Source organism: Vigna unguiculata, chromosome 7 (genome assembly GCF_004118075.2).
Source record: "Vigna unguiculata cultivar IT97K-499-35 chromosome 7, ASM411807v1, whole genome shotgun sequence".
NCBI classification, from domain to species: Eukaryota; Viridiplantae; Streptophyta; class Magnoliopsida; order Fabales; family Fabaceae; genus Vigna; species Vigna unguiculata.
Window position 1 is genome coordinate 21841818 of NC_040285.1, and position 13004 is coordinate 21854821.

The 13004-nt window shown below is 28.3% G+C and overlaps 1 protein-coding gene across 1 annotated transcript; it reads right to left on the reverse strand.

The window, feature by feature from the left end:
• Positions 1 to 6863: 6863 nt before the first annotated feature.
• LOC114189982 (heat shock factor-binding protein-like) lies at positions 6864 to 9218 on the reverse strand. The gene is made up of 5 exons (XM_028078714.1): positions 9086 to 9218; positions 8835 to 8888; positions 8599 to 8622; positions 8469 to 8511; positions 6864 to 7239 (listed from the first exon to the last, which is right to left on the reverse strand). The coding sequence occupies exons 1-5, from the start codon at positions 9086 to 9088 to the stop codon at positions 7097 to 7099; spliced, it is 267 nt and encodes an 88-aa protein (XP_027934515.1). The 5' UTR covers positions 9089 to 9218; the 3' UTR covers positions 6864 to 7096.
• Between the last annotated feature and the right edge of the window lie 3786 nt (positions 9219 to 13004).

Consider the following 13004-nt stretch of genomic DNA (forward strand, 5'->3'; position numbering starts at 1 on the left):
GGAGCAGAATCAGGAAAGGTACCAGAAGGAAGACGACGTCTTGTATACACCAAACCAGCTTTGAACCGTTCCACAGTGTGAGAAGAGTCTAAAAATTGTGGCATAAAGGAAAAAGATGAAGATGATGGTGAAACATAGGATGGAAAGAAAAACTGATTTTCAAAGAATGCCACATTCCTAGAAACTCTAATGCGACGAAGTTGCAGATCATAGCAAACATAACCTTTTTGATTAATAGCATAACCTAGAAAAGCACACTTAACGGATTGATTAGTGAGTTTATGACATTCATGAGGAGCAAGATGTACAAAACAAACACAACCAAAAGTACGGAGATTAAAGTAAGAAGGAGAATACCCAAACAACTTATAGAAAGGAGGAACATTATGGAGAGTAGGAGAAGGTGACCGATTTATTAAATGAACAGTAGTAGAGAGAGCTTCACACCAAAAATGAAGAGGAACATAGGATTCTAGCAAAAGAGTGCGAACAACATCAAGAAGATGACAGTTCTTTCTTTCAGCAACACCATTTTGTTGTGGTGTGGAAGGACAAGAATGCTGAGATAGAATTCCCTCATTTTGAAGAAAACTTTGAAATGCGTTAGACATATATTCACCTCCAGAATCTGATCTTAAAATTTTTATGTGAGCAGAGAATTGAGTCTTAAGGAACGAAACAAAACGTTGAAAAACAGAGAAAACTTATGCTTTAGACCGAAGAAAATATATCCCAGTAAATCGGATGTAGTCATCTAAAAACGTGACAAAATACTTATAACCTGCATGAGATATAATAGGAGAAATCCCTCAAACATCACTATGAATAATGTCAAAACAATGATTTGCCTGAGATGCATTATGAAGAAATGGTAAAGTTTTACTTTTACCAAGTTTGCAGGTAGTACAATCAAATGAAACAGGGGAGTTTTTATTGCCCAAAGAACCAGATTTAAACAAGGTACTAAGTACATGAGAATTTGGATGGCCTAAATGATTATGCCACATTTTATTTAGTTGTCTATCATCAACACAAACTAGAGAAAAAAAAAAGGACAATATGTGAAAGGTGAGATGCATAGTGGAAAGAGTCGTCCTACTTTAGTTCCTTTAGAATGATCTTCCCTGAGCTAGAGTCGTTAGGCGACTTGGACCTTCTCGTTGGGCAGATTGGTCATGCTTGCTGAGCAAACTAAGTCGGCCTAGATTGAGCTTGGAATGTATACTTGAATAAATTTTCAATTGTCTACAAAATATTTCACAAATAAAATTCAAATACTTATTTTTCCAAAATTATCTAATAAAATCTTAATTATCTAAACAAATAATAATAAAAATACCAATAAAAGATAAAATACTTATCTTTTCTAAAATTATTTAATAAACCCTTAATTATTTAAAAATATAATAATAAAAATACCAATAAAACATAAAAATAAACATAATAAAAAGCATAATGATGTTAATTATCAAACTTTGTGAACTCTTAGAATTAATGAACCTTTTAAAGTAGTTCATCAACAATAGATTCAGCATATTCCTGACAACATGGTCCAACCACCAAATCTCATAGTCCAACTCATAGAAAACCACCAATGAAGCCTCAAATCCTAACAATAACCACTCACAAAACGTCACAATTGATTCGACCTCAGCATACTAAGTCAAGGTTCAAGGTCGACCAAGTTGATCCTCGGCCTAAGTTCAGCTGAGTCAGCCCTGGTCGAAGGATTGTCGAGTCCACCTTAGTCGAAAGTTGATCGAGTCAGCCTCAGCCGAAGGTTGGTCGAGTCGGCCCCGGACGAAGGTTGTCCTAGTCGACCTAGATTGAAGTTTTGTCATGTTGGCCCCGGCTGAAGGTTGGTGAGCCGGTATCGGCCAAAGCTCGACCAAGATATTTCGTCCTAAGCTCAACCAAGTCGACCTTAGCCGAAGGTCAACCATGTCGGCCCGGCCTAAAGTCGATCCAGCGGCCGAGCTTAAAATCGGTCTTCTTGGCCCCGATAAAAGGTCTATCTGAGTCAGCTCAAGTCAGTCTCGCTTGAAGGTTCGTCAGAGTTGGCCCTGATTGAAGGTCGGCGTTAGTCAATCCTAGTCGAAGATCGAGCTTAATCACTTTCAATACCGATTATGGGTTTAACTAGTATAAAAAAACACTTTCTATACCTGTTTTTGGTCCAATCAGTATAGAAAATCTTGCATTATTTACAAAATTGTCACTGTGTCACTTTCTACCTGGTGGATTAGAACCGGTATGATTTGTCGTTATAAAAAGTGTTTTTGTATTAGTGTATGGTCAACCCTATAGCCTCATCCTCGATCTGACCAGAAACTTTGTTCTCCAATGACACTTGCTCTAACGAAAACTTGTGATGACACACCAAAATAGTTGTATGAGCAACACCAACAACAAATAAATGTGCAGAGTGTGAGGAAAAATCAGAACATATTTGTTCTTTCAATCCAAAATTGAAGCGAATTTGAATATAACATTTTAGGCTTCAATAACTTACCTCTTCACTAGAATGCAGTAATGGAGGAAAACAACCACAATGGAAGTTGCAAGAATGCAAGACACAATATGGAGTTGGTGAGAATGCAAGTTGAGAGAGGGCGTTTTTATGAACTACTTGAGAGATAACGTGAATAGGAAAAGTGAAATGCTTAAGAGAAAAAACACAAATAAGGATTTAAATATACTATGAGTGGTATAAATTAAATAGACATGGTAAACATATATTATGACAGATCACTCAATAACTGACATAATAGCTTTTTTCCTTTAATTACAATTTTGTCATAGTGCCCACTTATTATGACAGATCCATCTACATCAGTCATAATAAATTTAACCTTTATTACAAAAGTGTCATCAGTCAACTTATTATGATAGGTAAACCTACATCTGTCATGATAAGTTTAACATTTTATTACAAAATTGTCATTGGTCAATTTATTATGACAGGTGCACTACTAACACGTCATAATTAAGTCCTCATTGATTTGATTTTTCCATTATTGTTATGATTGACTTCTTATCACAATACAATTGCATAAGGATGTCAACATTTGTTTTAAAGACATGATATGACCTTTATCCAAAGTCTTTCACATATAGGGATGGTAACAAGGCGAGATGTGAGAACGAGTTTTATTATATCATGCTCATCCTCAAAGTAAAAAATACACCCCCATACCAGTGGGTATAACATTTTTGTCTCATACTCGTACTCGTGTCCATACTCTGCTTTCTTATTATTTCAATATCAATTAATTATATTTTATAAAAATATAAAAATCACAGCAAAGGAAACATAATATTATCAAATATTCAATACAAATAGACATATTTCATATCTTCAGTGTCAAAGATTTAAATATAAATTTTAAATATATAAATTTTAAATCAGAATATCAAACAACAATTAAATAAAAGTGAAAGAATTACATAAAATATTTCACAATTACACATAAATAAAATTTTATTACAGCCAAAACATTTATAAATTTTGGAAAGATCAATGAAACATTGTTGATAAAGTTAAAAAGTTGTTTTTAAAAATTACAAAAAAAGAAAGAAACAAATATTTAAGTTTAAAAATATTTCAAATGTCTTTTTACTAATTCTTTTCTTGTACAAGAATAAAAATTATATTGAACGAAATAGTGCAGAGAAAAATATTAAAATAATAATAATTCAAATTTAAATGTAAATCTTTCATTTTTTGAATTTCAATCCATAATGGATGGTGTAAACAAGATTTATGACAATAACATTAATCTAGTATTACCAATTGAAAAAATCAAATATTACTCATAGATATACATGTATTGAATCAACGTGGAAATTTTTTATCAAAAAACATGGAAATTCAAATGTATATTTTTTTTTCTTCAAATCACTAAATTGTCTTCCATAAAAATACAATACTTAAAATTAAATTTTGTCCCTAACAAAACTTGCATAGTTTGCATATAATTTAGGTTAAAATGTCTTCTCTCCTAAAAAATAATCCATTTCAATAAATTTACTTAGTATGAAGAATTTTGTCAATTATTTGTCTATGATATTATTTAGGATCATGCATAAATTGGATTATCTGATTAAGGAGATAAAAAATATTTATATTATATGTATAAATAAATAAGTTTTCTTTCAAATATCTTATATATTGAGTTTTTTTATATATAAATAAAGAGCTCTTTTAACTTCTAATTCCAAAATTCTAACCAATAAAAACTCTTATATTTATTAATTATAATCATGACAATTACATTCTCTACTCTCTCTATCTATAACAATCGCATACTCTTAAAAAGGGAAATAAAATATTTTGGAAAGAATGTATATATTTTATATTTTTTAAAGATATTTTTCTAAATTAGTATGAAAATAATCATTTGTTTACAAAGTAAAATAAGCTTTTTATGTGTGTTTAATAATCTTATTCATTCTATTTATGCGGATTCTACTACAAACTAAGAATATATGATTCTTTTTTTTTTCCTTATATGTATTGAAATAAGGTACCCTTAATACTTCAATTCTCGAACTCTACAAGCTATACTTGAATTCATCCATTACCACACAAATATAATTTTTGTTTACTAATTTATTACTTGCATAATTTAAGTAGTATTTTTTTAGAATCTAAAATTACGATAATTTAACAAAATCTTAACAAAATTATCTTTGTACCGTCTCTATAATTGAATATTGTCTTCTATTTGACTCAAAAAGCATAAATGTTTTCTTGTGCAACTTTTTGTTTGATTCATTGTTTTGTGTTTGTTTTTTGTTTTGCCTTCGAATTAACAGCCTCTCTTTTTTTCTCTTACAAAAGCACATATAAAATGTATTATCCTATGCCTCTTTATAAAATTGTTTGTTATTTGTACTAAAAAATACAAATCAAATTAGAAATTATAAAGTCACATCTAAATTTAGCCACCATAAAAAACAAAAAACAACTTAATTAAAGCAATTAGTTTATATTTGCTTGTGATCTAAGGCAACAAAAAATAATGAATATGATTCCTCTAGTTTGATTTAGCAATTAGCGAAAATACAAAACTAAGAAAGTTCCCATTTCAGACACCAAAACCAAGGTTTGAGAAAAGCAACTTCTAATTTCAGCTAGCGATGTATTTGTTCAAAATTGTGAAATATTTATGAACTAAAATCAGTCCTTATTTTTATAAATTTTAATATTAATGTGTTGTTTTTAGTTTTCAAATTTTGAGAATAAATTTGAATCTTACTAATATTAATGTGTAGTAAAGATATGAGTAGTGTTACGCTTCCAATGATATCTGTAAAGTAAGATACTAGTGCTGGCAATGAGCATAATTATGAAGATAGCAATAACAATGAGTACTACATGTGACAACCAAAAGTCGATGGTGATTAGTGTAGTAATATAATGCATAAGTAATACTGAAACTAATTATGATGATAACAAATGACAAAAAAAAAGTAGTTAGAATATCATAGTAATTGATTTTTAATTGATGGTATGTAAGTAATAATCTCGTACAAATAATGATTTACCAGCGGTAGTAGTGGTCAAAATAATTTGTCAGTTTAGTTAAATTTAATATATATATATATATATATATATATATATATATTTTTGAAAATCACTTATCTAAGAAGTAAATAGGATTTTATTCTTAAAAAATAAAAACGTTTTTATTTTTAAAATAAAAAAGTTAAGCAAACACATAAGTACAGACAAACTTTTTTAAAAGCTAAAAATGCAAACAAGCTTATCCAACAATACTAATAGCAGCCGTAATTGCAATAGTTGTAATTTATAAATAGTAGCCGTAATTGCAATAGTTTCAATTTATAAACAGTAGCCGTAATTGTATTAGTAATTGTATTAGTTTTATGTACTTTATTAAAGGAGTGGTAACTATAAATAGTCAATGTTTTATCTTTCAATTTCTTTATTTCTTTATAAATATAAAAGTTTACTTCTTTTTTTAATGACTAAAATATTTTTAAAAATAATTTGTCTTTATAAAACATGAAGGTTACTCTAAAATTAATCATTGAATCCTTGGAGGACTTTCAATCTTACAAAACCTTTTTATGCATATTAATCTTTCTTGTGGGATCTGAATATTATTTTTGAACTTCCTCTAGTACCTACAAGACTTTTTCTTCCTGTTTCTCTCACGGTTGCTTAGCTTTTTCTATTCAATTTTCTCGATTTATTCAGTGAAGAAATAAATAAAAAAAATACTAGAAGTACACATTTTTTAACTACTTTTATTGTTTGTCAAAATCTATTAGAAAATAGAAAGTCGCAAGTGGGGTTCCATAAAAATGGAATGGTACTTCATAAGTATATTGAAGAGTAATGTCAGTAGTATTTCGGGATCAAGAAAGAAAGCCAAGGGAGGAGAAACATTTGCCTCAGTAACCATTATTTAAACAAAAGTTAAAATGTTTTTTTTTTATAATTGAATTTGACGTGAATAAAATTGAATCAAGATTAGTTTAGTTCTAGCTAACCAAATATTAATAAAAAATGTACTTGAATACTAAGATTTGAAAATTGCAAGCACCAGGTGTGGTCTTAAATTAGTCTTAGTTTACTCCTAAAACTTCAGTATTCATCAAAAAAGAAATTAAAAAAAAGGACAGCATGAAAAACTAGTTTTTTATGACAATAGAATGGGAAATAATTAAACAAAAACTACTAACACGGACGGAGCTGAATTTAAATATAGAATCGCAAATCCTGCATTGGGAAATCTGTTTTACAATAGCTTTCTTTCAAAACTTTCAAAAGTTTAAAAATAAACAGGGTTTGTAGAAACAATAAAAAGTGAATAATATAAGTACACACAATGGGGTCCTGCACCATGAGCATGCTGAGTTAAAAAGGGAGCAAGCTGCAACATAAAAAATTGGTTTACCCTTAAATCATAAAAAAAAAAAAACAAAAAAAAAAAAACTTAGCTACAAATGATTAGATGCACTCTGTTTTCCAAACCACTTCAGCAGACATATATAGATGCAAAGTACCAAAATCCTTGTACAGTGAAATACATGAAAAATGTAGCAAATGAAATCAAATCGTCATTTAAGCTGAACCCCCTTCCTTGGTTTCCTCCTCTGTTGGCTTAGCAGTGGGCACAGGTGATGGAGAGGACTCCACTCCCATCTCTGCTCTTAGATCATTGATGCTTTGCTCCAACTCATTTATACGGTTTCCCATATCATCAAGTGCAGTAATGTCAAGAAAAACTCTTTTTTTTTCAGAATTCAAGTATTTGGCAAGTAATAAAACTGGAAGCACCACACATACACAGATTGTGCCCATTGGCACAGGTGGTCACATTGTGTTCATAAGAAAAAGGTCTAGATGCAGCTGTGCACAGTTGTAATTTATTTATCGGGGTTACTGTGTATGTCAGGGTATTATTACCACTCCCAATAGCTTAAGCTATTAGGTGACGGCACATAACTGGATCCTAACAATGCAATCATGTCATTGGCTTGAGTACTGATGGCGTGAACCCATTTTCATGGCCATTGGAGTGTTTTCAGTGATTTACAAAACAAAAGTAATAGATTTATATATTGGTAACAAAACAACACAAATAATCAAATGAAACAATGTGAACTTAAATGAATGGATCACAGCTCAACATTGTACAAATCACAGTTCATGGACATTGGGGCGTTGCCAGGGATTTCCAAAAACAAACAGATTTCTGTATTGGTAAAAAAACAACACATTATCAAATGAAACAATGAGAACCGAAACTAGCAGATCACAGCTTAACATTGCATAAATCACAGTTTACGGGCATTGGAGTGTTGCCAGTGATTTACAAAACAGAAATAGATTTAAATAATGGTAACAAAACAGAAAAAATTTATATATTGGTAACAAAACACAAATAATCAAGTCAAACAATGTAAAATGAAGCTAAATGATCACAGTTTAATATTTATATAAACAAACTTTGAAAATTTATTTAATTCCTTAACTAATTACCCAATGTGATTCCTAGCAACACTGTTCAGTAAAATATAGGTAAATTGTTAACAGAATGTATGTCACCTTAGGGCCTTCGTATGACTAAAAACTTTTCTTATTTCATCCACTATTTTTACTCTTGGTTACAAAAATATTATTCCTGCTTTTAAAAGTTTTGAACAAGAAATTATAGAATAGAAAATAAAAACATAATTAAAAAAACTGTTTTCACTATTTCCTATAAAAACTTTGGAAAACAGGAAAAAAAAATGAATTTTCCTAAACCAAGCACCCCCTTGGATCTCCTATCCTCCACCCACCCCAGCCCTTTGAATCAAATCTCAATTTTAGAGAGAAGGGTGGGGAAACAGATGCAGTCAAGCACAAATTATAATTGACCGAAATTAATTTCCTAAACAAATTCCAGCAAACTCATTTAAAGAACATCAAGGTCACAAGTAAAGGATATTCTTTGTAACAATGGAGTCGGACATCGTCTGGAACCTATTTTGCTGGAAACAAAATTCTAGTTAGCAGCAGTGGAACATACTATAAAAAATCATAAATGCAGCTCTAAAAAACTACACTATACAACTCACCATTTGCTGAAGAAGATTTTGCACCTGGAAACAGACAAAGTAGGGTAGACAAAGGTCAGATATGAATTCCCGTAACACAAATATCATGAAACTACAAAAAAAAAAACTGCACCAAATTGGGATAAACATGCAGAGTGGCCAAATTGACAGTGTAAATAGAAACCAGCCACATCAAAGATCAAAATTGAAGGGAACAACAGGAAATAATTGATTTATAAAAACCAATAATAGCTTACAAAGGCAGTCATATCAGCAGGGTTTTGCTTAGGGTCCTGTGAATCCTGTCCGTCCTGCAGTCATAAAGGGAAAAAAATGAGTATAATTCGCAATTGGGCCTCCTTGGGATTTGTTGCTGAAACGAGATCCCAAATTCAAAAAACCCTAATCTCAAGAACATGTAGACTCGGATTTAAGAACAATAACACGGTTAAATTGGATATAATCTCTTAACGAAGATGATAGAAAGGATCAGAGAAAGAGCCCTAACCATGAGATGATTTTTGATGCAGCTGCAAAATACTCAGCTCCGCGGTTTCAATTCAAAATGATATGAGATGCAAATATGAGACCGTTTCAATTTAATCTCATCCCACAACTTAATGTGTAAGTACAGAACTACCCTTTTAATTCTTGAAAGCCTTTTGATTTTTATTTTAAAGGGTTTGGAATTTGGATCACCATTGTTAAGAAAATAAAATCTAAATTTGAAGCAATTAAGATATTTGCACACTTGCCACTTCACATAATTTCTGTGGCCATGGGCTTTATTTGTGCTTTTTTTATTTACTCTACCTTGTGTCCGGTGCAGGCAAAAAAATTGAAATTTTTTATTTTATTTTTTTAATATACCTATTTTTATCTTTAAAATCATAATAGGTCTTTGTTTTTTTATAAAAATCTCAAATAAGTTTAAGACTCTTTTTATTTTTAATTAGATCCATATTTTTTTTAAAAACATAATAATTAAGTTAATTATATTAATATAGTATTTTATTAATATAGTGTTAAGAGCATATGTGTTAACTCTTTATATTTTTTTAATTATTTATGTTACATGTCACGTTAATATCGTGTAATATGTCAAATTAGTATGATGACACGTGTCAAGTTATTGTTTAAATCTCAATTTAATATTTGTTATTTTGATTCCATTTAAGTCTCGATTCTTTTTTTAATTTTCATTTTCATCCCTCCAAATTGAAATAAAATTTAACTTTTATATAAATGTTATAATGATAATTTTATTATAAGTGATATTTCTATTATATATTTTTAACAGTATTAAATTTATTTAAATTTATATTTTACATTAAACTTTATTTAATTTTATTTTAAAATTTTAAATATATTTATTTTAAATTATTACAAAATTGTTTTAAAATTTTATATTTGAATTTATAAAATTGTTATTTTTAAACCTAATCTAGCATTTTTAAAACTAATGTATCAAGTGTTTTCATTTTTCTAAAATTAATTTAATTATTGGTTAAATTAGTCTTTTGGTACCTCTATTTATCATGAAATTTCAGTTTGGTCCTCAAGTTTTTTGTTTTCTCAATTTAGTTTTCATTTTCTTAAAAATAACCCAATTTGGTCCTCACCGTTAACTTTGACTAGATGTGTTAAGTCAACACCACGTGTCAATTTCTGGTTTTTTTAAATTTTTTTAATATTTTTTAAATTTTTTATTTTTGACACGTGTCACTCAACAATTGTGCCACATGTCAAAGTGACTCAATTTGGTCCCTATATTTGTTTTTAGTTTCAATTTAGTCTCAATTTTTGTAAGAATGAAGCAATATTGTCCTCCTTAGATTGACACTCAATTTAATCTTTGTATACAACTTATGATGATATTCTTAATATAAAATTGACGTTTTTATTAAATATTTGTAGAAATATTTTTAAATAAGTTTTTTTTAAGTTTTATTATTAAACAAAGTTAAACCCCAAACTTAATTTCAAAAGTTAACAATTTTGTCATCATATAAAGGCATCAAGTATATCATATTATACAAATTTAGTAAAAATTAAAAATTAAATAACTTGTCACACATAGGTTTAGGAACTAAATTTCAAGTTCAAAACAAAATCAAAGTCCAATGTTTTGTGTAGAATTTAAAGTTAATTTAAAATATTTATAGAAATATTTAATAAAAAAATTAATTCTAGTAAGAATATCACCATAAAATCTATAAAAAAAATAAATTTAGTGTCAATTTAAGGAAGGACAATATTGCTTCATTTTTACAAAAATTGGGACTAAATTGAAACTAAAAACAAATATAGGGACCAAATTGAATCACTTTGACACGTGACACATGACACGTGTCAAAATAAAAAATATTAAAAAATATTAAAAAATATTAAAAAAATATTAAAAAATCAAAAATTGACATGTGGCGTTGACTTTAACACCGTTTGGTCAAAGTTAACGGTGATGACCAAATTGAATCATTTTTAATAAAATGAGGACCAAATTGAGACAACGAAAAATTTAAGGAACAAACTAAAATTTCATGACAAATAGAGGACCAAAAGACTAATTTAACCTTAATTATTTTTCATTTTTTTTCATGAATAAATTATTTGTATGAGTTTTGCTATAATAAAAAAAATGTTATTTTACAATTTAGAAATTATTGATTACAAAATTTCACGCCAACAACGCAAACAAATTGGTTTCGTGAGTAATTGATTTTCATTTTCCTATATTTAAGTATGAATATATCCACATTAGAATATAAATAAGTTTAAGTTCTAATCAACATTAAAGCAAGTAACATGAAAATAAGTTATTCTTTCATTAGTTGATAGACTATCCTTTTTAATAATAACAAAGTCAAAATATTCAATTTGTTAAGTTTAAATATGTGATACATGTTGAATATAAAAAAAATAGCATTGAAGTGTGATTTTTTTTTATGTTTACTTTTTGCAATTTTCACATAAATAATGTATTGTGAAAAATTAGACTAAGTTTTAATTTAACACATACATTATCAAAAGATTTTTTTAAATCAACATCAAATAAGAACAGTTAGACGTAACTTTAAGTTGAGATATGCAATCTCAAGAGTTCTTCTGTAAATCAACATTAAATAAAGTTAGTTTGGTGCAACTTTAAGTTAAAGAACACATTGCTAAAGATAATTTATATACATCTTATTTTAGAAAAACTTTCATTTTTAGGTTAGTTCATAGTTATCAACATTTATTCTTCAGAGAATCTTCCATATATTAAGGTTGAGAAGAATGAGTTGTAACAAATCCTTCCTATTATTGAAATCTTCATAGAAGGCCTTCCTCTTTAAGTTTGTCTTTGTCCATAATATTTAAACATAGAGATATATTACACGTTCTTCATTCAATATTAAATGCACATATATTCTTCAAAGTTCATTAATCATTTGTCATCACATGAAAATTTACTAAAAAGAAAAAATAAAATAAAATAATACAAAACATGGAGGACCACACCAAACCCGTGATAAGAATCAAATTTCATGAAACATATACAAACTATCCATATTATGAAAAAAATATATCTAAATAAATACACGAAGATAAAACATTAAACCACTTATATTCTTCTTTATGGGTCAAAGTTAACTCAACTAACTTACTAATACAATAATGTCTTTCACGAAAATCTTTGCTTACAAAAAATGCAAACACCAACTTCATTTTCCTCTAAGAGTTAGAGAAATCACTAGTTGATCCAAAAGAATATGACAAACTAAAGTATAATTACTCTAAAGTTCTCCTCCAAACATGTTTCAAAACATAAATAACCTCGTAAACTCAACATAAATAGAAGTTTCCATTAAAAAAAACTGAAAATTCATATTCTCTTTCACTTTTCTTCAAAATTAGTAACAAATTAAGCTATGACAATTATTAATTGTACCATCAATCATCATTTTAAATCTATTATCCCTAGTATTTTGATGAGATAAGAATTGTATAATAGATTACAAGTTTTTCTTAATACGGATTAAATGATGAAATCTTTTTATTTCACAAAAAATATTGTTTGTTTTAAAAGTATCAATCGGATCCAATTGTGAATTATTTTCACCCGTTTATATTCATAAACTTTTTCTAAGTGTTAAACCTACAAACGAAAATTTGTCAGTATTATCAATTTCACCAATTTTTCTCCCAAGTCTAGAAATTAATTTTCGCATACCTCTCAAGAATAATTTTAGTTTTATAACTATCAAGCGACACTTAAGGAATTAAATATATGAATTTGAGTCAGTATTTTTACCTCAATGGATTAGTATGAATAATACTATTTAATTAAAAGGAGCAAGTCTATTTGATAATTATGCCTATTATATAAAATTTGTTTACTATTATTCAGGAAGAAAAATAACTAAAACAAAAGATATATTAAAAAA